Source organism: Salpingoeca rosetta (genome assembly GCF_000188695.1).
Source record: "Salpingoeca rosetta unplaced genomic scaffold supercont1.13, whole genome shotgun sequence".
NCBI lineage: Eukaryota > Choanoflagellata > Craspedida > Salpingoecidae > Salpingoeca > Salpingoeca rosetta.
In genome coordinates, this window is record NW_004754921.1 from 850,980 (window position 1) to 878,906 (window position 27,927).

Below are 27,927 nucleotides of genomic sequence, written 5' to 3' on the forward strand. Positions count from 1 at the left end.
ACACACACAACCACACACACACACACACACACACACACACACACACACAAACTCACTCACTCACTCACTCACACACACACACACACACTCTCTCTCACACACACACGCACTCACACACACACACACACACACACACACACACACTCTCTCTCTCTCTCTCTCTCTCTCTCTCTCTCTCTCTCTCTCTCTCTCTCCCTCTCTCTCCCTCCCTCTCTCCACACAACCACATCACATCACACATGATATGCACACATAATATCCCCCTTGTCTTTCTTTGCACAGACCGCACAAACACAGCACGACGAGTACTGGCATACACACATCGACAAGGTGCAGTTCTTGCAACAACATCATCACACACCGACACGTACACGCACACAGTGAAGGTGCAACCTATTCTTCCTCACCAGCCGCCTCTGCCTGCGCTCACCTATTTGCTCACACACGATCACACCCCACTTCACCACTGCACCACACTGCAACTTGGTTGTGCCAAGGTGACTTATGGCAGCTTTGACTACACGTGTCTGCTGTATCTCTCCACATACCGTCAGAACTTCACCGGCGGCCGCTTCGTCTTCGAGGTGCGCACCCATCACCCTTCATTATCATCCATCCACCATCCATCCACCATCTATCCACCATCCGTCATTGTTGATGTTGTGATCGGTGCGAGATGTTGCTCCATACCCATGTCACCACCACGCCAATGTGGCATGCGACCACTCACACATATTGTGTGTTGTGCATATTGTGTGTGTGCTTGCTGTTGCTGTCACGTTTGACAGGACAAGAGCTATCGCGGTGGCGACATGCACCGCGTCGTGGAACCAAAGGCCGGTACGTCCCCACACGTGCACACACAAGCTGTCACAAACACGAAATGCGCGACACACGTGTCTCCCACAACGCACCCAAGCTCACACCACCACCACCACCACCACTACCACTACCATCACTCGACCCGTGTGGCTGTGGCAGGGCGTGTGTCGTGCTTCACCTCTGGGGCGGAGAACCCGCACCACGTGGAGCAGGTGGCATCAGGCACCCGATATGCCCTGACGATTGCGTTCACGTGCGACCCCGATATGGCCATCCCACAGCCCAGGGCAACAGAGGCCACCACGTCCTCTGCCGTGCCCTCAAACTTGTAGCGCTCGTGTGGCGTGGGGGTGGTTGAGCGTGGTTGGTTGTGGTTGGTTGTGGTTGGTTGTGGTTGGTTGTGGTTGGTTGTGGTTGGTTGTGGCGCACACCACGGTGTGCTGCCCATTGCATGGATAAAGGAAACAACACACCCCTGGCGTGAAGGCAAGCAAGCAAGCAGCCATTCAAACGCACGCACATTCACACACACAAAACACAACACAAAACAACACAACCCCACTGCTGCAGAATCATCAGGCGTCAGGTCATTCCTGCCTGACTTTTCCTCCAAACACACACACGCACAAAACAAGACAGGAGCGGACGAAGGAAGGAGCACGAGGCAGAGAGGACACGCAAGGACACTCGAGACTATGGCCATGCGAACAGCGCTGCTGCTGGTGGTGTTGGTGCTGGTGGTGGCCAGCAGCGTGTGCGAGTGTGCGGCCCAACAAGGCAGTGGCAGCAACAGCTCAGTGAGTGCCGATGCGACCACGACAACCCAGACCACAACAACAACAACAACGACGACGACGACGACGTCTGCATCGAGTGGCGTGGTTGTTGTGCCCATGCTGAGGCATGCCGAGCAAAGCTTCGCCGCCAACTCAACAGCAGCGCACTCCCTAGCTCGCCACGCTCACCGATACGGCTTCGTCCCCGTGAGTTCCTTGCAACCCCTGATACTGGCGCTTCTTGGGCCTTGTTTGCATGCCTGCTTGCCAATGACCTCAACGATCGCGGTCATGCGTCCTGTCCTGTCCGCTCCTCCCATCTGTTGGCACATGCTTCCCTTCTCCCCGATCTCACTCTGTGCACATACGTTGCGATGCTGTGCAGCCCATCACAAACATTTCCCTGCGCGGATACCCTGCGACAGCCTACCACGTGCAGATGTCGTTTGGAACCAACGGCGCGGGTGGCGAGGTGTGTGTGTCTGTGCATGTGCGTGTCTGTGCCTGTGTGTATGTGAGTGTACGTCTATGCCTGTGTGTGTGTGTGTGTGTGTGTGTGTGTGTGTGTGTGTGTGTGTGTGTGTGTGTGCCTCTGTCTGTGTCTGTGTCTGTGTGTGTTGCAGCATCGATCCAAGGCCCAACAGTTGATCCCTACTTGCACTGGACCCCTGCGCATGTGTGTGCTCTCATGTTGCTGCCTCTGCTCTTTGCCAATCCAGCTCAACTGCGTCGTTGATACCGGGAGCAGTAACCTCGGTAAGCGCTGCAAATCACACACTTCGGGATATGCTTGTGCAAGTACCCTGCCAGCCCCTGGATCCAATCGTGCTGGCAAATATTGCACATGCACTCCCCTCAACCTTGTACATGCACCCCCCCCCCCTTACATCTCCCTCACTCCACTATATGACAACACCACACCATGAAACGGCAGCCGTGTCCGCGGACCCCACAGATGATGCCAAGAATCACTTCAAGTACGATCCCATCATAACCGGATGCTTCCTGTCTGAACTGAACTGTATGCGTGGGTTACTTATGCCTTGATTGCTTGCTTGCATGCTGTCCCTCGTATGTAACCCCTTCTGGCATGCTGTTGCTGCTGCGCCCTCTGCAGGACTACGGACACGACCACGTGGATGTCCACGTACTTTAACGTCGAATATGTGGTGAGTACGAGCTACACTCGTGCGTGAGTGCTCTGTGCATGTGTGCGTTTGCGGTACGTGTGTGAGTGTGCTGTACTTGTGCGGTACGTGTGCGGATGCATGCACATTTGCGCGCGCACACGCACACACGCACACACGCACACGCGCACACGCACGCACGCACACACACACACACACACACACACACACATGAAACCGCTCGCGTGTAGTCGAACGCCCGTCTCACCTTCTGCACGGCACCATGTGTTGCTTCGTGCTGTCCGTGCGTGCACAGATGTCCGGTTGGAGGGCGGAGCGCGTCTCAGACATTGTCGGGTTTGCAGGCGAACCCGCACTTCGTAAGTAAAATGCGGATGTGCTGCTGTTGGTGCTCGAGTGTGTATGCCTCACTACACTCTTTTTGAGGTACACGAGCGTTGTGAATTGTGTCACGAACGCTCGCCACACACACACACACACACACACACACACACACACACACACACACACACACACACACACACACACACACACACACACACACACGCAACTGCAGGCGATGTGGTTGAGTTTGGCGGGATTATTGAATCCACAGACTTCTTCCAGGAGAAGAGCACATATGACGGCATTCTCGGCCTCGCATACGCCGCAATTGCCGCTGTACGTGCTTGGGGTTGTGCTCTTGCATGTGTATGTGTGTGTGTGTGTGCTCGTGTGCATCGGTGGAAGGAATTTCAATGCATGCATGCGTGTGTGCTTGTTCATGAGTTTGCCGCTCGTGTATCAGCAGATGTGTGATCTCATCTGCCTTGGTCCATTGTCACCCATCGTGAGCGATTGTCGTGCAACATGGCAAGACACCGTCACCCTCACTCACACGACTGTACACACACACACACACACACACACACACACACACACACACACACACACACACACACACACACACACACACACGCACGCACACACACACACACACACAGCCGCCAAGTGACCCCGTAGAGCCGTTCTTCACCACCATCATCCGGAAACAGGACGTGAACCCCGTGTTTGGGGTGCAGATGTGCGTGCTGCTGCCGAGCCCCATTGTTGCGCCGTCACATCCAAGCACCACCGCACACCCCATCCCGGCCAACGCATCTTCGACCTCGGCAACAACACCGTCATCAATGACAATGGCTGATGCTTCCACACACGCCGACAACACCACGACAGCTGTATCATCATCATCATCATCATCATCATCATCATCATCATCATCATCATCATCATCATCATCATCATCATCATCATCGTCGTCGTCGCCATCATCTGCACGGGCTGTTCTTCCGTCTGTCTCCAAACACACCGTCAGCCGCGACACGTACACAAGCTACGGTCGGCTGGTCAGTGAATACGCCCCCCCCCCACACCACACACACACTAGCGTTCGGCTAGATATTCTGTTTGCTTGTGTGTGACTCTCCATGTTTTCCCGCCAAATCACGCTTGTTCCTTCCACTCACGCCCTTGCTGCTGTGTGCATGTTTGCGTGTGTTTTAATCTGTGCAGAGCGTTGGTGGGGTTGACACGACACACGCTGTGCACCCCTTTGTGTACACCCCGACCTTCATCGACGACTTTTACACCGTCGTCGTTGCCGACATCAAAGTTGGAGGCGTCTCAATCGGTACACACACGCATCACCCTCGCCTGTGCAGTGTGTGATATGCGATGTGCATTATATGTGTGAGCAGCGTGCATTTGCACCCACACGTGTCGTAGTCGGTTGAATGCGTGCTGATGTTCTGGTACCCCGCTCACTCTCTGTTTCCCAACACTGAACGTCACTGACGTCGTGTTTGCACGCACTCCTTCGTTTCCCTTCCTTCTCCTTGTTGTATCAGATATGGATTGCCGCCTGTACAACTCGCCCTACTACTCCATCGTTGACACGTGAGTCCAGCAGTGGAACTTTTGATCGTGCTTGCAGGCATCTATATTCGCCGGCGCCTCCTTACCACACGTGCACACACGCACGTGCAAGTGCACGCGCACACCCACGCATCACTACACATACGTTTCTCATCCCTTTTCTCTCACCACCACAATCACCCACCACCACCGCCACCACCACCGCCACCACCACCGCCACCACAATCGCCATCACAATTGCCATTGCCGTTAGTGGTACGACGGATGTGATTGTGCCGACGACGGTGCATGCTCCGATTGTGCAGCAAGTGGACGAAGTTCTCCTCCTCGGGAACGACCAGCGCCTTGCAGACGCATTCTACAAGGTGCCGTTGGGGGATTGTAAAGGGGAAGGGATGGGGTGTGACTTACTTGGTTGTCTGGTTGGCTGGTTGGCTAGCTTGGTTTGTTTGTTTGTTTGTTTGTTCGCTCGTGTATCTGTTCGTTCGTGTGTGAACATGCGCGTGTGCCCCGCTGTGTATGCCTGTGTGTGTGAACATGCGCTCTCACGCATGCGTATGTGTGTGTGTGTGTGTGAGCGAGAGCGTTTGCTCTCGTGACAACAACAGCAATAGCCGCTCGTCTCATCCACACGTGTTGTTGGTGCTGCAGGGCGAGACGTGCCTGGACATTGACGACGAAACCGTATACACGATGCTGCCAGATATCCACTTCAGGTGCTCACACGGCGACACTGAACACGTGTGCTGATGCGCTCCACCAATGATGTTCTTTTCTCTTGTTGCACAAGACTGTAAACGCGCCACACACACATATACAAACATACATACATACATATATATATATATGTATATATATATGTATATATATATATATATGTATATACATATGTATATATTCACACGCACTTAAACCGCTCACACACGCTCGCGCGCGCGCGTTCCTCTCCACCAGTGTGCTGTCGAGTGCAAACCAATCTGAGGCGTTTGATCTGCGTGTACCGCCATGGCGCTATCTCCGCTTCGCTGTCGATAAGGACCAAAACCGCTGCTACTTCTTCAGCATTGTGTAAGCTGGCACGCGCCTACTCGCATCCGTTGGTGTGTGTGTGTGTGTGTGTGTGTGTGTGTGTGTGTGTGTGTGTGTGTGTGTGTGTGCAAACGGGCAACGTGTTGCTGCTTATGTGTATACACACACGTACATGCGGTCTCAATCCACACACGATCACGCTTCCCCTTCACCGTTGCACACGCGCTCTCGTCTGCACTGGCAGTCCTCTCGACGACCAGACGGGCATCACGCTCGGTATAACAGTGCTGAGCGGGTACGTGGTGTCCTTTGACCAGTCCAATGCCCGTGTCGGCTTTGCTGTGTCCGACTGCTCTGGGTATTGGGAGGAGGACACCATGCGTGGGATTGAGCCGCAGCCAACGCCTTACCCGCTGCGTACGTCCTCCGTGTGTGTGTGTGTGTGTCTGTGTGTGTCTGTGTGTGTGTGTGTCTGTGTGTGTCTGTGTGTGTGTCTGTGTGTGTCTGTGTGTGCATCTGAAAGAGAGAGGTGTTTCGTTGATGACTCTGTGTTTGTTTGTTTGTTTGATGCAATTCCAACCGGCATCTCGCCGCGTGTGATGGTGCCATTGCCACATTCTCACCCCTGTGCAATCACGCATGCCTGTGCGCGTGTTCTCGTGTACACCAACAGCGTTTGACTCGGCCCGCTGCTTCCCAGTCATGAAGGACTCGGATATTCCCTCGGTCAGTGGACAGCGTGTTGACTGCACGCATACACGATGCACATCACATGTGTTCACACACACAACCCCCCCCCGCCTGCAAACACAGAAACACAAATGCACACACGTTCCCAAGCACGCATGCATGCACGCACACGCATGCGCACTTGTATCTTATGCGCTGTTGTTCTCACCCTGGTACTCCCCCCTCCTCTCCTTTGTGGGTATGCGCAGCTTTGGGTGTATGTGACGGTTGGCGTTGGGGGCGGTATGCTCGTCGGCACCGCAGTGGCACTTCTCTGCTTGTGAGTCATCCGCGATGCCTGCAAGCACGCACTCTTCCTCACTGCCCTTACTGTCACATCGCTCTTTCGACCAACTTTGCTCAGTGGCTGATGCGTTGCTTTATCGCAGCGTGCCGTCAGCGTGCACGCCCATACACGCACACATACTCACGCACATATACTCACGCACACATGCACATGCATGTGCGCGCATCACACCATTGCAACGACGACCGCCACCACCCACCTGTAGCGTGTTCAAGTGGCGCAAGAAGAAGCGCACGGCGCCGCAAATGCCCGAAATTGCGGGTGTGAATGCGCCGGGGACCAATGGACACGGCAGCATCAACGCAACCAAAGTCGCTGTCGACCAAGTTGTCGTCATGGATGACTCGGGTGCGTTGATGTTGTTTTGCGTGTTTTGTGTTTTCGTGTTGTATTTGTGTTTCGTGTGGGTGCAAACTAATGTTTGTGTGCGTGTGTGTTTGTGTGTGTGTGTTTGTGTTTGTGTGTGTGTGTGTGTTTTGTGTGGGTGCGAACTAATGTGTGTGTGTGTGTGTGTGCGTGCAAACTAATGTGTGTGCGTGTATGTGCGCATGCGTGCAAGCCTATGTGGGTGTATGTGCAAATGTGCACTCGTGTCTCTCGATGTGTATTGTGCTGAATGCAGGTCTCTTTGCCAAGACTTGATGTGTGCTCTCCCAGCGGCCCCCTGCTTCTCCACCACACTCATGTCTCCTTGCCGCCATTTTTTTCTTTTCAGGTGCTGTTGACTTTGACTATGGAATGGCTGACGAAGACAGCCATGAGGACCACTACCATTATCATCACCATCATCATCATTACACAAACAGTCGAACTGGGAGCCTTCGTCGCGATGACAATGCACCGCGCACCGCCAGCATGGTGGAGGAAGCGGACGTCGACCACCCATATGGATCGTCTGAAGCGTAATGTCGACGGCAATGCCGGCATGTCTTCGTTTCCCTTTGCATGCTTTTGACTGCTTTGTTGTGCTGGTGTTGGTTCTCCAGCGTTGTTCGTTACGATGGCGTGACAGCCATTGCCGATGTGTGTGCTGCTGCCAATGGGCAGTGCACACTTGATCTTCTGCGTCGACTTCTTGTTGTTTCTCACAGGTTCATTTTGTAGCTGTTTGTGGTACTCTGAATATCCAGCGTGGGGGTGTGTTGCATGGCTACGTTCCTTGATCATGCACGGCCTTCCGCCGCGCTTTGCTTTTCTTTTCGGTTAACTGACCTCTTTGGCGTTTCTGTTCTCGGTTCCCATTCCAGCCCGTCTGTGCTTTCCACTCGTTAGCTTCACATCACGGCTCGCCCTCTCATCACCGTTCCTCCCAAGCCACAAACACAAACACACACACACACACTAACACAGAGTACACGCTTGTCAGCAGCATGCCGTGTGTTCACGTTGGCGTCGTGTGATTGTGACATTCATTGCTTAGATCATCAACAAACAACACTGTTAAGAAGCCACACAAGTGAACCAACAACCACAAAGCACACACACACACACACACACACACACACACACACCGAGTCACTGCGAGCCGTGGTGGTTGGTGCGACCACACAGCACAGCGGGTGAAATGGACATCATGCAACATCCAACACACAAGATACAAACGACTGCGAGACAGCAAACAAGCGGGCTACACTGGAGTGTGACATCTGCTGTGCCAAGCGCAGCTCAACGAGCAGAAAGCAGGCGGAGAGGGGGGCAAAGAAGCAAGGTGGGGACGGACAGTGACTGGTGGTGGTGGTGGTGGTGGCAGTAGCAGTGTGGCGAGGTTGTGAGACAGAGCCAGCCAGAGAGAGACGGAGGAAGGCAAAACAGAAGGAAGGGTTGCATGGATCGTGGTGGTCCAGTGGGGGCACAGCTGGAGAGGGAGAGCAGCTGAGGCGGCACCAACACTTGTGCGGCCGTAATCAGCGCACGCATGAGCCGCAATGTGCAGTGCCATGGTAACAGTTGCGTACATCCATCCACTGGCTGCTCAAACGAGCACGCAGTCTATCCGTGAAACCCTCCTCGCACACACGCACGCACACACGCGCATATGCGCGTGAGGCGAGAGTTTTGGGGGGGGGGGGTGATGGACAAACACCCACCACGCACGCACAGCCACGCACCGCCAAGGACAACCGGACAAGACAGCCGCCCCACAGCTACAGCTGGGCAACAGCTGAGGATGTCACAAGGATTACAAAACAACACCGCAAACAAGAAAGGACAGCACAGACACGGGCAAAGATGGACTTATAGCAAGTGACAAAACCGGAACAACAGGAAGGGGGGAAAGCTAAGCGGAGGTTTAGGAAAAGCCGAGCATGGGGTTGGTGTCGTGTGGAGAGCAGTATGTTGGACGGATGTTTTGTCGCGGCTGCACTTGCACTGTGACTTTCTGGAACCTCGCCTCAATTCGTACGCGAAACGACCCTGCAATGAAAAAAAAAAAAGCATGACGTACGAGTGTGTGTGAGTGTGTGTGAGTGTGTATGTGAGTGAGTGAGTGTGTGAGTGAGTGTGAGAGAGTGTGTGTGTGTGATGCAATTGGTGGACTCAGGTGCAGAGGATGGTCGACAAGAGGCAAACAAGGTGTTTGGGGATCCGAGGTGATTGGTGCTTCAACACTACCTCCTTGGTTGTTTTGTTGCATAGCTGCTCAATCCATCACGAAGTGAGGATACAAGACGAAATGTACAGCCCGTGGCAGCAATCACAAGGCACGTGTCTGGCGTGAGCGTGGTGAACAGGAAGGTTGCAAACACCGGAAACAAACCAGCAGCAGCCCGCTTCCCCGCCCTTCTCTGCCTCTGCACCTCCCTCGCACAACGCAGCCATGGCATGATGCTCTGTGCACATCACCTGCTGCTGGCGGTGGCGGTGGTGGGGCGGCAGAGCGGCCTGGCGGTGGCGGCGGCCCGCGTGCTGGTGGCGGCGCGGGTTTGGATCCCGACGGTGGCGGTTGGCGGTGTGCTGTGCGCAGCAGGAGGCGGAGGCGGAGGCGCTGCGCATTCGGCCTAGAACCCCCCCAACAAAAGTATCGGCAGCTGGTACGAGTCTACCCCTACCTCAATGGTATTGCGTTATCTAAACCCGACACACGCCATACGTTACGTGCACCACGCGCGTCTAGCCTGAATGTGGCCCTGCAACGGTATCAAAATGCGACGTTGCGTGTGCCGCGATCCTGCTTCGCGCCTTAGCCAAAAGCCCGTCCCGATTAGAGTGCACAGAGCGTCACCCATAAAGACCAAAGCTGCGACCATTGCTGACCTGGCGGCGGTGGCGGCGGGTTTGTGCGCGACGGCGGCGGCGGCGGGGGTCCGCGGTTACCGGGCGGCGCTGGCGGTGGTGACGGCTTCGACAGTTGGCTCCTGCGATCGGCATAGTGGTGGTGGTGGTGGTGGTGGTGGTAGAAGGGGTAAGAGACGGTTGCGACCAAGCCAGACCCCGCACACACACACACACACGCACACACACGCACACACACACACACACACACGCGCGCGCGCATACACACACGTATTCACACACGCATATACATACACACACGTATCAGCACGCATACACACACATACACACATACACACATACACACACATACACACGCATATACACATGTATACACAGAGTACGTGGTTCAAAACTGCAACAAGACATGGTCGCATGACGCACGGAAGAGGAGGTTTTGCCGAGGGCGGCGGGAGAGTTGGCTTCTGTGCTGCTGAGGGCGGTGGTGGCGGCGCGTTTGGCCGCGACGCTGCGCCAATGGAGGATGTGCGGACCGGCGGCGGTGGCGGTTTGGACCGACTCGACGGCGGCGGCGGGGGGCCAGTTCTCCCTGGTGGCGGCGGCGGTGCTGCTGATCTGTTTGGCGGCGGCGGTGGTGGCCCTGATCGCCCTGGTGGCGGTGGCGGTGGCCCTGTCCTGCCGGGCGGCGGTGGCGGCGGACCTGAACGTCCTGGTGGGGGTGGGGGTGGGCCAGTGCGGCCTGCCATGGTGGTGATGATGGGGGGGGATGGCCGTGGTGGTCGTGGTGGGATGCAGTGAGCGATGGCAAACATGTGAATGTGTGTGTGTGTGTGTGTGTGTGTGTGTGTGTGTGTGTGTGTGTGTGTGTGTGTGTGTGTGTGTGTGTGTGTGTTTTGTGTGCGCACACAGAAGTGGAGTCAGAATTGGCAGGGACCTGGTGGTGGAGGCGGTGGTCCCGATCGGCCTGGTGGGGGCAGTGGAGGGCCTGACGATGCACCTCCGATGGACGGCGCTGTCTTGGGCGGCAGTTTCGCTGCACCGGGCGGTCTGGCCATGGCCAGGACACAGCGCGATGCACGTGGCGTGGACGATGGGTGGGAGAGGGACAAGGTGCAAGCGGATGAGTGGGAGTGTGCGTTCGAGAGAGTGCGTGTGCAATTGAGAGTGTGCGTGTAATGAGAGTGTGAGTGCATGTTGAGTGAGTGGGTGGGGCGGTGGTAGTGGATGTGTGTGTGCGTGTGTGTTCCAAATGTGATGAGAAGAAAGCGGCGCAGCCGCTGCGCTTGCATGTGCAGTAAAGAGAAGCAAACGCAAATCCCCCACGGCCCAATGTGCAATAATGTTGCTTGTGGGTGCATACCTCAATGCGGGGCCGCCCGGGGCGCGATCACTGGCCTTCTTGAGTGTGGGCATGCCGTTTGCAAAGAGCCCGCCCAGCCCGCCAGATGGGGGCCCGCTGCTGCTGCCGCCGCCTCCGCTGCCACCGCCAGAGGGGCCTGACGAAGTCTTGCCTGCACACGCGGCCCGTGCACGTGAACAGAGACGGACGGCAGAGCCGGGGGGGCGATGGGAGATGGTGTGAGTGAGCGTATGGGAGTGAGTGAGAGGAAATGCGTGTGCAATCCAGTGAGTGAGTGAGTGAGTGAGTGAGTGAGTGAGTGAGTGAGTGAGTGAGTGAGTGAGTGAGTGAGTGAGTGAGTGAGTGAGTGAGTGAGTGAGTGAGTGAGTGAGTGAGTGAGTGAGTGAGTGAGTGAGTGAGTGAGTGAGTGAGTGAGTGAGTGTGAGTCTGTTGGTCAAAGAGTCAGTGTGAGTGAAGGAGACAATGAGTCCGCCAGCCAGTCGGCCAGCCAGCCAGCGGGCCAGCGAGTCGCTGAGCCAATGCGAATGTGCATCGTTTGTGTGCGGTGATAGTTGAGGGCCACTCTGGGTTCTTGCCACGCCACTCACCGACGACGGGTGCACTGCGGTCGTTTGTGACAGCCTTCTTCAGCTTCGCTCCTTTGTGGATGGCCGATAGCAACGCACCTCGGCCCTGTGCACGCAGCGACACGGGTGGGGATGGTATGCTTGGTCAACAACTTCGAGAGGGGGGGGGGCACCGCAAAGGACTACATCACGGCAGACATCGCATGCGTGCGCATGGATACACGTGCCAGCACCTGTGCTGCATTCTTGGAAAGCTTTGGTGGTCCCGATGGCGCCGCCGGTGGGGGCTGCGGGGGGCACGTGTGTGCGTTATGGGGGGGGGGGGGTGAGGAAGCCGCACTTTGTCAATGGGCTGCTTGTGCGGGCGCGACCTCGTGATCGCAAGCACAGGCATGCAGTGCAGCACTGTCGACGCAGAGGTGAGTTGAACAGCATACTTACAGGCGCTCCCGGTGGAGGAGGAGGGGGTGGTGGTGGCATCGTGCCCTACTGTGAACTTGTTGGTGTGATTCAAAACCCTTGCTTGTGGCATGTGTGTTGTGTGTGTGTGTGTGTGTTGTGTGTGTGTGTTGTATGTGTGCAATCTGTTAGCCGACGTTGCGTGTGGGTGTGCGATGCAGTGGTGGTAGTGAAGCTTAGGCGCAGAGGGGTTAGGCGCAGGGTGGTCTGGTTCGCGGTATGTGATATGCGTCAATGATGGTGCAGTGGGAACCCGATTCCTGTCGTGTGCTGACTGTCGTGTGCTGAAGCCGACATCCGAACGACAGCGTATGTGTGGGGCGTGTGTTGAAAGTGTGCACCTTTTTTGCTGGCGAGTGTGTCTCCTGTTGTTGTCTTCCTTTCAGGGGCGTGAAGCTGCTGGTTCTGTGAAGGAGCAGCCCCGTGTGTGGCGGGTGGTTGAAAGGCGGGATGTGATCACAGGGGTGTGTGAGCAGACATACACCGACACCATCACACAGGAGGGACAAGGGGAGGAGTCCAACCACGCTCACATAGAGATCACTCGCACACACGTGATCGAGGTGCGCCAAGAGAGTGTGCGTGCATGTTTGTGTGTGTGTGTGTGTGTGTGTGTGCGACGTGTGCGTGTGTGTGTGTGTGCGACGTGTGCGTGGTGTGTAGATCTTTGCAGTCGTTTCGACTCAGGACAAGGCAAAGTCAGCAAGCACACGTACACGCACACAAAAACAAACAAAACCACACACAAGAGACATCGGGTCTCAGCAGGTGGACAGTCGCTCACAGCCCACTGAGGCACACGGCCGGATCGGCGTGCCTGCGGTGCCACGACGCGCGCACCGACGACTTCCTCAACCCACACCACCACCACCACCACTACCACCACCACCACGGACTCACAACAGCAGCGGGCGCACGAAGGAGGAGGAGGGCCGCTGGCTTGGTTGGAGAGCGGCGACGATGAGGTTGTCGTTTGTCGTTCTTTGTTGGTGGTGTTGGTGTGTGTTGGCGGAGAACCGAAAAATAAACTATTCTCACGGTTTTTGTTTGTATCTTTATTGAATTGTCGTTGATGTGCATTGTAGTGTATATCTTACATATATTTTCATCAAGTGCCTTGAAGGCCCGCTCCTTCCCACTCCTGCCCAAAGAAAAGGCTATGAAGATTTCCACAAACAACACATGTGGCTGACGTCATTTTCCAGAGCGCCAACTTCACACAACACCCCTCCCCCTTCACGCCAAACACCACAACAAACCACACGCGTGAATTGTGTCGGCGTCTGTTTGTGTATCCGCTGAGAGTGCCGCTCTCTGTGTGTTTGAGTGTGTGTGTGTGTGTGTGTCAACAACAACCACAAACAGCTGCTTCGTTGCCGCAAGCAAGCAAGGCTACATACAAGTCGCCTCTTGTCTTCCTCTGTTTGTGGTGCGACAAACCCGAAAATGAACAAGCAGAGCAAGCACGGCAGGCGAAGCAGGCGCAACAATGTCGGGGTGTGCGTTGCGTGGTTCGTAATGGTCGCTGTGCTTGCACTTGACGGCTACGACTCGGTGCTCAACGGAGTCGCCGCACTCACAACGGTAAGAGGCGGTGGGTTTACTTTGTTCGTGTTCCGGTGGTTTGTCGGAATCGAGCTGCTTGGATGGCAGCGCGGTTGGCTCTTTGTCTTTGTGATTGTGCCCTGTGCTCATTGCAGAAACCGCTGCGCCACAAAGTGCTGCGTGATATTGTTCTTGTGTACGAGAACTGAAATGAATGCTCTTGAAAACGTCTCGTTCGTCCGTTCTTGCTTCTAACACGCACAAACACGTGTCACGGACCAACAGCAAGAGAAGCTGAACCAACTGTGCTACCAGGTGTCGTGGGATCTTGCCGCGCCGCGGCCAAAGCGGCAGGCCATCCGCCCCGTAAGCAAGTTTCCGCACGGGCACGCTTACGTCAACGAGGAATACTGCGGCGAGCAAAAGTCCCCAGGTTGTGCGTGTGCGTGCGTGTGCGTGCGTGTGCATGAGCGTGCGTGAGTGTGCGTGCGTGTGCGTGCGTGTGCCTGTGTTCGCGCAAGTGTGCGTGTGAGTGTGTGTGTGTGTGTCGATGCGTGTGTGAGAGAGAGTGTGTGAGTGTGTATGTACCTGGCTGCGCCCAGACCCGCGTCTATCAGAATACGATCATCACAGCAAACCTTTGTCATTGAAACTCACTCTACTCACGACAACACTGCTCGCTCCTCATCATTTCGAGGCCTGCAGGCGATGTGATCCCGGCTTATGGCAATTGGTTGTACGGCAGTACCTGCCAAAACGTCACCGGTGGCTCCGTCTTCTACGCGTGAGTTCACGAGTCGAGGAGTGTGTCCTGGGTATCGCTGTATGTCGCTCCTTGCGCGCGCGCGTGTATGTGTGTTCGTGTGTGCGTGTGTGTGTGTGTGTTTGACGTCTGAGCACAGTGGAGAAGTCGCAAGCGACAGTCTTCCGCCCTTGCTTGCCGCACGCTGAGAGTTCCCACAAGCAAAACTCATCTCCAACTGCCACTGATCGTGCCGTTGCAGCTACAACTATCCGAATGGAGCGAGCAGCAACACGGGCTTCGAGCAGTCGGTACGCTGGCACTTGCGTGCATGTGTGTAACTGTGCATTTGTGTTTGTTTATGTTTGTTGGCCAGCTCGCCACCGTCTACGCTGTCGTGCAGCACAGCCCACTTGTGCTAACAATCTCCAATCATTACTCACACGCAACTCGCCGCGCTGTCGCGCGGAAACAGGAGAGCGACCTGCTGTATTTCGTCGTCGACGAAGACTTGCGTGTGTCCTTCGTCCTCGTGCACGACAAACCTGACGACCCGACCGGCGGCAGGGTTCGCCTTGAAATCAACAGCCCGGGTGTGTGTTTGCGTGTGCTGTGTTGTGTGTACGTGCTGTGTGACTGCTCGAACTCCTCCCCATCCGTCTACCTGTGAGTTGTATGCCCGTCTCCCTTCGCATCATCCCTAACTGCCGTCCACAACCACTGCCCGCCCCCCCCACATGATCCCCGACCCTATCCCCCCGCCCAACAAGACCTGGCTGGGGAGGGCGTACAGGTGCTGGAGCGAGATGATAACACGGGCTTCTCACCAAGCTGCTTCGACGCAACAAACGACTGCTACCACTGGGACACCGACACAGGCTACGGCAACTTCTACTGGGCATGGGTGAGCTTGTAGAGAAGCAGAAGGGCTTCACTCACTCGTCAGACACCATCCTAACTTGCTTGCTCGAGTCCCTATGTGTTTGGCTTCTCGAAGCGCATCCTGCACGTGGTTGCTTCGCCCATGCATTCCTGCACTCCCACGATGGGTCGCGGTGCCAGGACGCCATCTCACCCCATGCGCCCAACATCACCCCTCCCGACGTAATGTAACACCACCTCCCTCCGAAACACCACGTCACCCACCTCAACGCAGGCGGCGTGCTGCACGGATGGGATGGTGCTTGGACACATCAACGACCTTGAGTGGCGCTTCAACATCCGCTACTTCAAGGAGGACCTGGTGGACATTGACAAGTTCAAGATTGGAAACTTCCGCGAGGACGCCAACACCATGGACTTTATCACCCTCGACGCAGTACGCGCACATGCGTGGATACATGTGCGCGTGTGTTTGCACAGATGTCCATGCGCGCGTGCATGTCGGCGTGTGCACGCCACAGTGTACGCAAGCAAGAAGTGCGCCACAAAGAAATAGATACTCACACCCCCTTCACCCCTCTCACTCACGTACACACACACACACACACACACACACACACACACACACACACACACACACGCTTCCACGCGTGCGTGATATCACTTGTGCCAGGATGCCGTGAGCACGAGCGGAGTGGAGGTGCGGGCGCTGTCGTGCGAGGCATACTGCGCTGCCAAGACCTCCTGTGGCGAATGTATTGCTGATCCGCAGTGCGGCTGGTGCGAATCGTCTGGGTGCACCACCACCACCCTCGCGGTAAGAGAGAACCAAGGAGTGTGGGGATGGAGGTGGTGTTGGTGGTGGCAGTGGTGGTGGCAGTGTGGAGGTTGTCAATTGTTGTATCCATTCCCTGCTGCTGCAGTGTTGCATGCTGTGTTGATCTTTGTCTGCCCGCGACGTTTCGTGAACCACTGTGACGTTGCGTTGAAGTTGATGACTCTGTTGTTCATTTGTTCTGCGACCTTGTCTACGCTCCGCTCACACACACTGTGCACACACACACACACACACACACACACACACACACACACACACACACACACACACACACACACACACACACACACACACACACACACCACACAACGGCACAGGAGACGTGTGCTGCATCGGAGTGGCAGGAGAGCGGGTGCTGTGCCGTGTGCACGCTGCAGAACGACTGCACGTCGTGCGTCAACACCCCTGGGTGCGGCTGGAGCTACGATCGTGCAGAGTGCTTGTCAGGTGCGCAGCATGGACCTGTGAAAGCGCGTTTTGAAGTTGAAATGGGTTGAAGCTGAAATGGTCTGCACCCACGACATGCCGGACAGAAATGCTGTCGTGTTTGCCAACCGCAGAGCTACACTTGCCCATCACATCACCAGCACCACATTCACGCGCTCACACACACACACACCCACACACGCACACGCACACACGCACACACACACATACACACACACACACACGCACACACACACACACACACACGAACCCTTTCACCATACCCACACCCACCGCGCAGGCGCGTACACACAGGGCAGCTGCGAGCCGACCACGTGGTACCAGCTGCACGAAGCAAACGTGACACAGTGCCTCCACCCTCCAGGTGCCGTCTTCAACGACACCAGCGACAGCGTCGACACGGAGTAGGTTGTGCTTGGGGCAGCCCGCACTGTAGATGGGTTCAGATGTGCACGTGCCATTCGAAGGATGACCCACCACACCTGCATGTCACTGCTCACCAACACCCTTCCCGCCACCATTTGTTGTTCCACCTCCCCCCTCCACTTTTCCAAACACAGTGTTGTATTTGACTGGTGCAGCGGCCACGGCACGTACTCCTTTGACGACAACACGTGCACATGCGATGCCGGCTACTTTGGCGCGGACTGTGCACGCGAGGTGCGGTGGTGCTGGCATGACGAGGACACGTGCCGCTGTGCTTTTGAGTGTTCTATCCTGTGTTGTATTGTGTGGAAGTACATGTTCCTATTGTGTTGCCCACGTTATTTCGGCAATCAAGCTGACCTTCCTGAACACCATCACACCATCACAACCCCATGTATTCTTGTGGTTGCAGTGCCCTGGCGGTGCCAGCAACCCGTGCAATGGAAACGGCGAATGCGACGCACTCACAGGTGTGATTGACCTGGTCACAGCTTGACAAGATCACAAACGCACGTGGTGCATTGTGCACCCCGTCTTGTGTGATTATTGTCCAACACAACACCCGACGCGTTGTGTGAGGCACAATGAGCACACTCTGACCACCACCCTAACCCACCACTACCCTACTCCATCACCACCACCTTACATCGTTGCAGGCCAGTGCTACTGCGACTGCGGGTTCGCGGGCGCCAATTGCTCCATCACGGGCTGCCCGTGCACAGACGAGTTCTGCTTCCTCAGCGAAGATGGTGCCTGTCCCCTCCTGTGCGGCCGCAAGTACGTGCATTCGAGGACAAGAGGAGGAAGGGGTCGGGTTGGTGACGGGGAACGCGTGTGGGTGTGCGATTTGTGTGTGTGTGTGTGTTTGATGTAAGTAACAGCAACATCTGGTGCGGGGGTAGGTCTTGAACGTTGCATTCTTGCTACACACATACATAGAGACACACACTACACACGCACACGCACACACACACACTACACACTCACTCAACCGCCCATCCACATGTGCGTGCACTGCAGCCTGGCAAGCAAGTGCACGGGGTCGGATGTGCTCGAGCTGCCCGTCGCCGATCGCCCCTCCGCCCGCATCGCCAGTGACGCCGGCCGGTGTGCGTGCACGTCCAAGTTCTGGGGCCCATCGTGCAACATGACCTGCCCCGGTGTCAACGACGACGGCTCTGGCGACGTCTGCGGCGGTCTCGGTGAGCAATGCCACATGTGAACAGCGAGGAGCAGGACGGAGGAAGTTGTGTGTGTGTGTGTGTCGCGCTTGTATGTGTGCGTGCGTGTGTGTGTGCGCGCACACTGTATCGTTCGCGTACAATGTGCCTGCAAGCAAATCACGCCTACACAGCTGTACCGCCTTTGGTGCTGGTGTGACTGCTTCTCACACTGTGCAATCTTCTCTCGTTTCTTCGTCCAGGCTCTTGCAGCGTGGCGGATGGCACGTGCTCGTGCGAGCCCTGCTACGCACCCAATCCAACAACGGGAATATGCGAAGACGCGCCCTGCCCAACTTGTCTGGTGAGTGCAGAGGCTTGCATACACACACGTGTGTAAGCAGACATGTGTGCACTCGCCTTTGCCACCAACAGCTGCTCGTCTTGATCTCCATCGCGCTTGACAGTATGGTCGTCATCCGCTGCCACCCTCAATACCTCACACCAACAACCGGCCTGACCCCGGCTGCGCCAACGTTGCTTTTGTGTATCAGTTTGACGGCGAGTGCGTGTGTGTCAACGGAGAGAAGACGTGCAGCTGCAAAGGACAGCGCGACGGCGACACATGTGAGCTCTGCAACTGCCTGAACGGCGGCAGCTGCAACGCCATCACGGGCGAGTGTGACTGCGCTGCCGGCTTCTACGGAGACCTGTGCGATTTTGCCTGCACGCGTGAGACCCTGTGCAACGGCCATGGTACCTGCAACGGCCCGCTCAGAAGGTGTGCACGCGTAGTTTGTGTGTGCAGGCGTACACGTGTGCGTGTGCGTGTGTGCGTGTGTGTGTGCGCGTGTGTGTGCGTGTGTGTGTGTGCGTGTGTGTGTGCGCGTGTGTGTGCGTGTGTGTGCATGCGCGCGGGGATGTGAGATCCCCTCCTTTGCGAACATATGTTTGCGGTTGTGCCAACAAGATTGTCTTGGCTGCCTTTCATGCATGCAACCTCACAAGCCACTATCATCACCGCCACCCTTGGCTGGGTGCAGATGCGACTGTGACGCGGACTATGTTGGTGACGAGGACCATCAGTGCGAGTTCTACTGTCCCGCCGAAGCCTGCCTGAACAACGGCACCTGCAGCCTCTCCAACGGAACATGCCTCTGCCAAATGGTGCGCAACATTCCCTGGCGCGCTGGCGCTGGTGGCTGTCATACTACAAACACAACACAACACAACACAACACAACACAACACAACACAACACAACACAACACAACACAACACAACACAACACAACATATACAGATGTTTTCTTGTGTTGTGTGACTTGAAAAGTTGGGCTCCAATGGCCATTCGCAAACGCACACGCACATGCACGTGCTGATGTTCTTTGCCTTGACCACCTTCCCTCCCATCCTTCCTTCCCTTCCCTCCAGGGCTACTTTGGCGCTTCGTGCCAGAACAACACGTGCCAGCTCGACCCGTGCCAGAATGGCGGGGCTTGTCGCATGGACTTTTTCAACAAGGAGTTTGGCTACACGTGCGAATGCCAGCCGGGCTTCGAGGGCCAGAACTGCGAGGTCAGCGCTTTGTCTCGTGAGTGCGTGTATACATGTGCATGTGTGTGTGCATTCGTGTGCTTTGCCGTGTATTGCTGCGTTTCCTTGAATATGTGCCTGCATGCATGTGTGGATCTGCTTGCTGCATCACGAGTTGGTTGCATCACACATGCCTGTGCCCGCTCCATCGACACTTGCACACTCACCCACTCGCTCACATCTCATTTGCAAATCATCAACGCAACAACAACATCCCTGCCACTCCCTGCATTCACCGCTTTCAAAACTGCCCCAACTGCTGCCAGGTTGACATTGACGAATGCCTGCTGGGCAACGACTGCTACGGCGCTGACTGCATTGACAAAATCAACGGATACACGTGCAAGTGCAAGCCGGGTTACATTCGCGTGACGCCAACGGCCTGCGTGGAGATTGATGAGTGCCGTGTGGGTGTGCACTTTTGCGACGAGCATGCCACGTGCATGAATGTTCCTGGCGGATACGAGTGCGTGTGCAACGATGGATATGCCGGCACCGGGTTCGCGTGCTCCAACGTGGACGAGTGCGCACTCGGCACGCATACCTGCGATGACCACGCAACATGCGCTGACACAGAAGGTGTGGCCATGTGTCGTGTGTGTTTGTAAGGGTGGGAGGGCTGTATGCGTGTTCGCGCGCATGCGTGTGTAATTATGTGTGCAGGGGTGTGTAATTATGTGTGCAGGGGTGTGTAATTATGTGTGCATAGGTGTGTGAGTGTGCATGTGGATGTGTGTGTGTGTGTGTGTGTGCCAGTGTGGCGATCTTTCTCCAATTCCTCGACCTCACCACTTAAACCCACACTCACATGCACCCCGCATGCACTGTTGTTTTATCACCGCAGGGAGCTTCACGTGCACGTGCGGTGACGGGTATTTGGGCGATGGCCTGACAACAGGCGTCGGCTGCCAAGGTGTCGTGCTCTCACATAGTTCTGTTGCAGGAGTGTATCATGGCCACACGCGCGCACATGCACATGCTGCTGTTGTTGTCAACGAGCTTCGTCTCTGCGTGCTTGCATGCATGCATCATTGAGAGGATACTCTTCGCAGCTCTGAGCACGCGTCACCACTCGTGAACTACCACCACTCCCTGCTCGCTCGCTCGCTATGCTTTATCTCATTCGTTGCCGCCCCCTTGATTCCACACATGGCAGAATACTGCTGGGACAACCCGTGCATGTACGGCGGCGAGTGCACGTTCACGCGCGACAACTACACGTGCACGTGTGCGTCTGGGTACGAGGGCACCAACTGTGAGCTCAATGCCACCGTCTGCGCGGCTCTCTCCCCCTGCGCCCCCGGCGCCACGTGCATCAACGGCCGCGTTGTTGCGCCGGGCGAATTCCCACAATTCACATGCAACTGCTCAGCAGGTATGTGCAGTGTGTGTGCGTGTGTGCGTGTGTGTGTGTGTGGGGGGGGGGTATTGCATGGTGTGTGTAGTGTATAGTATGTCTTGTATGGTGTGTGTGTGTGTATATTCTGTGTGTGTACTCTGTATGTGTGTGTGTGCGCGTCTTACTGTGTACATGCATGTGTCGTGTACACATTCGCGTTGTCACAATGGTGTGCCGCATCACCATACCGCAACCGTGTTATGTCTGAATACGATAGAGCTTGGGCATCCAAGCTGCACTGTACTGCGACCAGCAGCTTCGACACAAACCGTAAGTGGTGGTGTTCATGTAAGCGGGTGATGGCTAGTGATGGCTTCTTTGCAACACATGCACGTGTAATTGCATCTGTTGCTTCACCTCACCAGTAACCACCCACCCACGCACTCGCATACACACACGCACACACACACATGTTCACACATACATGCATCGCCAGCTGCTTGAGGGCAAGACGGCACCATTTGTGTTCGCTGCCATCGGCGGTGGTGCGCTCCTGCTCTTGATTGTCGTCGCCGTTGCGCTTCGACGCCGCAGCAGCAGCAACTCCACCGACACAAAGGTGAGACCTCGTATGATGGAAACAAGATCTGGCATGAAGAGCGTGTGTGCGCATTTGTGTCTGATGCTGTTGTTCGTGTTGACACAACTCGAAATCACCACGTACCATCGTCGCTCACACTGTTGTCATACCAATGCGCATGTACACATGTCAAATCCATCACCACCACTGCCACCCAATCAGACTGCATCCGACATGGCTGATGACAGTACAGCAGCAGCAACAACAACAGCGGCGACTGTGGCACCAGGTGTTGGCGATGCACTCATGGCCAGTGAAGCAGACGGCAAGGCAGAGGTTCTGCACAACACAGGTAAGCAGTTGCTTGTAGTGTTGATCGTAGGCACATGACTACCCAAGTCTATGAATGGTTCGCTCGTGTATGTGTGTGTGCGTGTGTGCGTGTATGTGTGTGTGCGTGTGTGCGTGTGTGCGTGTGTGCGTGTGTGCGTGTGTGCATGTGCGTGTGTTTGAATGTGTGTGTGTGTGCGTGTGTGCGCGTGTGCGTGTGTGCGTGTGCGTGTGCGTGTGTGCGTGTGCATGTGCGTATGTGCGTGTGAATGAATTTCCAGCCTCATCACTGAGCACTGACGCCCACCTATGCACGGACACTGCGTGCACGGGTTGACACAGACAACGCAGCTGTTGACGACGGCGATGCAAGCGCTGCAGCGTATGCGGACACGAGTCAGCTGCGGGAAAGCGTGCTGGTTGAGGATGAGAGCGATGACGGCGAGGACGACTATGCGCGTGCACACGACGTTCGCGCTGGCGCTGCTAGCGAGGATGACTACGACAACACCCGCGGCGGGAACATGAAGAGCGATGTGGGCGATGATGACGATGACGACGACGACACATACGCATCAGCACACGCTGTTGGCGCGGTGGAGTCTGAGTATGAGGACGACGAGAATGAAGCCACAGAGCCCGCGGCAATGGCAAGCAAGCCAGTGGCGAACACCAACGGCGACAGCCAGACCACAGCATCCTCCTCGTCACCATACTACGCAGTGAACAGCAACGGGAGTGTTGGGGAGCACAGCGTTCCCGTGTATGAGGCGCTGCGACGGAACGAGTCTTCGAGCGTGCTGCTGGCTAGCACGCTTGCAGAGTTTGCCGATAAGCAGTGATGTGATGCGCCCTCCTGTGCACCTGCTTTGACTCTTGCACGTGGCTGTTGACGTGATGCTTTTTGATTTGTGTGTGGTTTCGCGTGGGGAGTGGGATATGACATTGGCTTGCGATGTGGAGCAATGGTATTGGCTAGCTTTTGTTCCAACGGAAGTGCCCTCGTGCAAGGCGGGTGTGGCGGACACATGCGCTTGTGCAAAGTGATTGGTAAATGGATCATGGCCTTGATGTGATTTGTCGTCTGTTTAATTGGTGTCTGCACTGACTTGCTGTGTGGCTGTCTCTGGTCGGGTGTAAAACACGAACAGAGCCGGCAAGCACAACACCGGCAGCGGCGCTGTAATGGCATTGCATTGCATGCAAGAGCATTCACATACAGCAAGCAGCCCAACGCGACACCATCCAACAAAACACAAGACAGTATTGGGGGGGGGGGGAGAGAAGGGTAGTGTCAGCACGAAGACAAACAAACAAAGAAGGAAGGGGGGGGGGGATGGCCTGAGGCTGTCGACGAAAAGTTGGTGGGTTGAGGAGTTGGTCGAGTATGCGACAACAAGAGAGCGGTTAAACAAGCAAGCACACAAGCGCGACGAGGGGCGGAGTGCGTGCTCAGAGGCAAACAACGAGTTGGCTCACGTACACATCACATCATCCCACGCAACACATGATACGCCACGCATCATCAAAGGTCACAAACAAAACACAGCATCAAGTGCAACACGCGCGCGCGTGCTTGTTCAGCCGGAGTCACGTCTCGTTGTCGACAACACACAAACACAGCAGGCACGACCAGGCGTCGCCAGGGGCGACGGTGCTTAGTTGAGCGAGTTGGTGACAAACTGGTTGACCATGTGCAGCGCAACCTCGGGCTTGTCGTGGGGCACCATGTGGCCGGCGGCGTGCACCTGCAGGAAGTTGAAGCCGTTGGCAGAGCGCAGCACACCCGCGGTGGTGCCGTTGAAGTTCCAGTTGTTGTCCTGGGCGTTGTTAAACGCAGACTTGCCTGGCCAGTCGAGGGCAAGCGTCCACTGCTTGTTGCCTGTAAAGTTGATACAGAGCGCGAGAGAGAGGAGAGAGAGAGTGGAGAGAGAGAGAGGTGAGGGAGAGAGAGAGAGAGAGAGAGAGAGAGAGAGAGAGAGAGAGAGAGAGAGAGAGAGAGTGTGTGTGTGTGTGTGTGTGTGTGTGTGTATGTATGTGTGAAGCTGCACAGCACACGCAATAACAAGGGAGAGTGTGCAACCCACCGATCCAGTTGCAAATGTAGCCGGCGTAGATGAGGACGCGCGTGCCGTTGGCGAGGAGGCTGGGGATGTCCTGCTGGAAGTTCTTCATCCAGTCCGAGGAGAACGCGGCGTTGACCGTGTTGTTGCACGACTCCCACTTGATGCCAGGGGGGACACCAAGCTGGCGCTGCACAGAGGGCGTGTTGAGGAACTTGTCCACGTTGCGCGTGTCGTAGCAGAGCGGGTTGGGGCCACAGGGCTTGCGGATGTCGTAAGGGTTGAGGCCGTGAGCCTCGTAGGGGGCAATCATCACCTCGTTGCAGTACATCTGGGCGCCGGGGCACGCGCTCGTGTCCGTCTGGCAGGCGGCAATCTTCTTTTGGCAGGTGGGCCAGAGGAACTTCATGAGCTTGTACTGCGCCTCCGTGAGCACGGGCTTGCCGAGGACCTGCTTGGCCCAGTCGTAGCCCATCTGCGGGTAGTACTCGTACTGCACGAGCGGATCCGTCAGGCCGTTGCCGACACCGAGGCCTTGCAGGTTCAGCGACTGGTGTGTGATTGTGTGTGTGTGTGTGTGTGTGTGTGGTGGGGAAAAGAATGTGAGAAGGAGTGCGTGGTGCAGTTACGAAGCAAGGCGTTCGCGAGCGATGTTCAAGACATACACACACACTCTGACACACATCTGACACACACACACAAGGGCACACGTACGCATACACACAGAGCAAACCAACCTTGCCAACGCGGTGGGCTGTGGCCGGGGCGTAGTGGCCGCCGTAGGACTCGCCGAAGATGTACAGAGCGCGGTTAGCGAGGTCGGCGTGGGCGTTGAAGAACTCGTGCAGGAAGTTGTACATGTCCTCAGCAACCTACAATCATTCAATCAATCAAGCAAGCAGCAAAGTGACGTCACGCCACACCACATACCGCTGAGTGTGAGGACGGTGTTCACACAGCAATGAGCACACACACATGGTGTCGGTGTCATTTGACACACATTGAGACACGCACATAGCTTTCACGCCGTGCAATACATTGCCACCTCCTCCGCTCAATCCATCCCACCACTCTCCCTCTCCCGTTGCTCGCCTCTCTGCCAGGTTCGCGTGCGCACCATGGCCTCGTTGTGGTCCTCGTCGCCGGCATCGCCGTAGGAGAAGCCAACGCCAGCGGGCTGGTCAACGAAGATAATGTTGGCCTGGGCGTTCCAGCCAAAGGGGTTCTCAATCGTGGCAGTGCCTTCAATGGCATGTAGGCAAGCCCGCACGTTTGACGTGGAGGGGGAACGAGGCGTTGGGATGTGAGGGAGAATGACGTGCCAAGTGTAGACAGACACACTCACACACACACACACACACACACACAAACGCCTGCCAAATCGACAGGTACGCGGTTACTGCGTGCTCACCATCCTGGTTGACGGTGCAAGGGCCGTTCTCGAAGAGGAGGGCAAGCTGGCTGCTGCAGCCGGGGCCGCCTAGTTAGTAAGTGGTTGCGGTTTGTTTAAAGTGGTATGGAGGGGCGGGTAGTCGAAGGAAAGCAAGGTGAGGGAGGAAACAGTGAGTATGGGGTATGCTGTTGTTGGCATTCGCAGGATGGTTTACGCCCACACTCACAAACCATGGCAACGCACCGGTCATCCAAAGGATCACGGGGTCAGTGGAAGGGTTGCTCTTGCTCTGAAAGTACCAGTAGAAGTAGTTCTTGTTCCTGCCAAGCAAGCAAAATGGGCGGCAAGGCAAATGGGGCGAGTGAGTGGGTCAGTGACATAAAACACTAAGGCGCAGCATGTGTGTGTGTGTACGCGCATATTCAGTGTAACGAAGTGTGGCGCAAGTTGCCCCTCCCTGGCAAAGGCCAAGTGGACACCAAAATTGGAGGGATGGGCGAACAATGAGCATGGATGACACGCGCCAAGTACAAGTGGGAGCTACAGGGTTGTTTGCGGCAGCCAACTCACTTGCCACCCTGGATGGTGAAGTAGCCGGCCTCGGCCTTGGTCTTGCCACAGAGACCTGTGACATCGTTGCCATCAAGGAAGCCCTGCAATGTCAAAATGGTATGAATCATGGGTAAAAAGGTGAAGCAGGGAAGGGAGAGGGGAGAACAGACGTGGTGGTCATGGTGAGAAAGAGCGGCAACAACCAAGTCAGTGAAGGATGTGGAAAGAAGATGCTGCTGCAGGGATGCACACACACACACACACACACAGAACAGTGACGGCGCGACACTGACACAAGCACACAGCGACACCTCACAGTCACAGCACACGTTTTGATACAACGCACCTTGAAGTCGCCTTCAGGGGTAGACCAGTAGCGAGTGGCCTGCACAGAGGCAACAACGGCCAGTGCAACAAGCACGGAAACAGCAAGCTTCATCTCGGCACACAACAACACGCAGTGAAGGTGGAGGGGAGGTTGGTGGTCGAAAGAGGAAAATGCAGCAGCGACCAGCACCAAGCAAACACGCGGTCGCACAAGCACCAACTTTGGAGGCTTGGAGGAGAATCTTGACGAATGTCTTCAAGCAAACACGAAAATTGGCCGTGCCTTGAAAGTCGTCATTCCCAGGACGAGAAAGCGACATCACAAAGCGCATTACCCATCCATCTTCTTGTTTTTGTTTGGTTGTGCTGGCTGGCTGTTCTCTTGCTGCAGGCACAACCGCAACTCCCACACACACAGAGGCTGACTGCTTGCCTGTTGGCTTGGTGAGTGGAAGTTGGTTGGTTGGTTTGGGAGTGATGTGTGTGTGTGTGTGTGTGTCACGTATGCATGTGTGTCACGTATGCGTGTGTCTTGTGCATCATGCATGTGGCATGTCTCGGTTTCTCGCGTGTGATACGACGTGGTGTGAATCATATGTCGTGCCTGAAACGTTAACAACGAACAACGAGCAACAGCGCACTTGTCATTGTGTGACCACGGCTTTTCACAGCCAACCCCAGCAAGCCAACACGGTGGTGCCTGCATTCATTTCATTGTACGAGCCAAAGGCTCTGATTCCTTGCTTCATTTCACTCACGTCACCTGATTGGTTTTGTTTGACTGCACACACCACTGTGACACCACACTCCCACAAACAAACTTGCCTGCTTGACACCATCATCCACCATGATGAATGAACCTGCGGCACCGGTTGCAGCACCCCCAAGGAGGTTTTGGGTTGCAGATCGCATCGGCCTCATCGACGACAACCGCGCGGGCGGCTGCAGCGGAGATCGTGCCCACAGCCACCAACAACAACAGCCTTTGTTCGCTGACCAGGAGTACGCTGTGGTTCTGCGGAGAGGTCAACGCCGGAAAGGAGACGCAAGGAGAGCAAGCAGCAGAAGAAGCCGGCTCTCGTGGAGTCAGCGACGCGCTTCCGTCATGTCTGTGTTCTCTCAAGTCAAGAAGCACTTTAGCCGGCACAAGGAGCACGCGGCCCATGCGGGGCCGGCCTCAACAGATGTCGGGTCCACAGCTGTCATCGGCCGCTATGCTGTCCACATCACCAGCAAGCTCGCCGAGGGTGCGTGCATGAGTGAGTGAGTGAGTGAGTGAGTGAGTGAGTGAGTGAGTGAGTGAGTGAGTGAGTGAGTGAGTGAGTGAGTGAGTGAGTGAGTGAGTGAGTGAGTGAGTGAGTGAGT

The 27,927-nt window shown here is 55.9% G+C and overlaps 6 protein-coding genes across 6 annotated transcripts in view; 4 read left to right on the forward strand and 2 right to left on the reverse strand.

The window, feature by feature from the left end:
- Positions 1–1,154, forward strand: part of PTSG_05614 (uncharacterized protein) — a gene marked incomplete at both ends in the record, with an annotated part of 2,538 nt that extends 1,384 nt beyond the window's left edge. The window contains 4 exons of the mRNA XM_004993424.1: positions 283–330; positions 498–584; positions 789–840; positions 982–1,154. Of these exons, the coding sequence (XP_004993481.1) occupies positions 283–330; positions 498–584; positions 789–840; positions 982–1,154 (360 nt within the window). The remainder of the gene's footprint in view (positions 1–282; positions 331–497; positions 585–788; positions 841–981) is intronic.
- A 363-nt stretch (positions 1,155–1,517) lies between these two features.
- PTSG_05615 (uncharacterized protein) lies at positions 1,518–7,367 on the forward strand (the record flags this gene model as incomplete). Its single annotated transcript, XM_004993425.1, has 18 exons — positions 1,518–1,805; positions 1,984–2,070; positions 2,318–2,354; positions 2,533–2,575; positions 2,716–2,767; positions 3,042–3,105; positions 3,303–3,406; positions 3,730–4,131; positions 4,298–4,415; positions 4,633–4,681; positions 4,914–5,025; positions 5,312–5,376; positions 5,615–5,728; positions 5,934–6,106; positions 6,363–6,415; positions 6,628–6,698; positions 6,931–7,073; positions 7,348–7,367. 18 exons carry the CDS (start codon positions 1,518–1,520, stop codon positions 7,365–7,367), a joined length of 1,995 nt encoding a protein of 664 aa, XP_004993482.1.
- A 1,632-nt stretch (positions 7,368–8,999) lies between these two features.
- On the reverse strand, positions 9,000–12,365 carry PTSG_05616 (WH2 domain-containing protein; the record flags this gene model as incomplete). The annotated part of the gene is made up of 9 exons (XM_004993426.1): positions 9,000–9,140; positions 9,570–9,680; positions 9,981–10,081; positions 10,383–10,668; positions 10,894–11,006; positions 11,320–11,470; positions 11,907–11,991; positions 12,119–12,172; positions 12,327–12,365. 9 exons carry the CDS (start codon positions 12,363–12,365, stop codon positions 9,016–9,018), a joined length of 1,065 nt encoding a protein of 354 aa, XP_004993483.1. The 3' UTR covers positions 9,000–9,015.
- A 1,185-nt stretch (positions 12,366–13,550) lies between these two features.
- PTSG_05617 (fibrillin 1) lies at positions 13,551–23,465 on the forward strand. Its single transcript, XM_004993427.1, has 25 exons — positions 13,551–13,928; positions 14,175–14,322; positions 14,595–14,673; positions 14,894–14,942; positions 15,107–15,224; positions 15,402–15,535; positions 15,788–15,949; positions 16,187–16,330; positions 16,669–16,798; positions 17,079–17,202; positions 17,359–17,458; positions 17,637–17,694; positions 17,881–18,001; positions 18,245–18,426; positions 18,648–18,748; positions 18,939–19,165; positions 19,428–19,551; positions 19,817–19,960; positions 20,245–20,557; positions 20,823–20,891; positions 21,135–21,353; positions 21,595–21,647; positions 21,814–21,936; positions 22,120–22,249; positions 22,570–23,465. Exons 1-25 carry the CDS (start codon positions 13,791–13,793, stop codon positions 23,067–23,069), a joined length of 3,690 nt encoding a protein of 1,229 aa, XP_004993484.1. The 5' UTR covers positions 13,551–13,790; the 3' UTR covers positions 23,070–23,465.
- Positions 23,299–26,838, reverse strand: PTSG_05618 (serine carboxypeptidase CBP1). The gene is made up of 8 exons (XM_004993428.1): positions 26,582–26,838; positions 26,254–26,336; positions 25,927–26,003; positions 25,702–25,770; positions 25,408–25,532; positions 25,028–25,162; positions 24,315–24,840; positions 23,299–24,109 (listed from the first exon to the last, which is right to left on the reverse strand). The coding sequence occupies exons 1-8, from the start codon at positions 26,672–26,674 to the stop codon at positions 23,886–23,888; spliced, it is 1,332 nt and encodes a 443-aa protein (XP_004993485.1). The 5' UTR covers positions 26,675–26,838; the 3' UTR covers positions 23,299–23,885.
- Positions 26,839–26,873: 35 nt separating this feature from the next.
- PTSG_05619 (NAK protein kinase) overlaps positions 26,874–27,927 on the forward strand; it is a gene marked incomplete at its 3' end in the record, with an annotated part of 9,787 nt that continues 8,733 nt past the window's right edge. The window contains exons 1-2 of the mRNA XM_004993429.1: positions 26,874–27,006; positions 27,441–27,809. Of these exons, the coding sequence (XP_004993486.1) occupies positions 27,668–27,809 (142 nt within the window). The 5' untranslated portion in view covers positions 26,874–27,006; positions 27,441–27,667. The remainder of the gene's footprint in view (positions 27,007–27,440; positions 27,810–27,927) is intronic.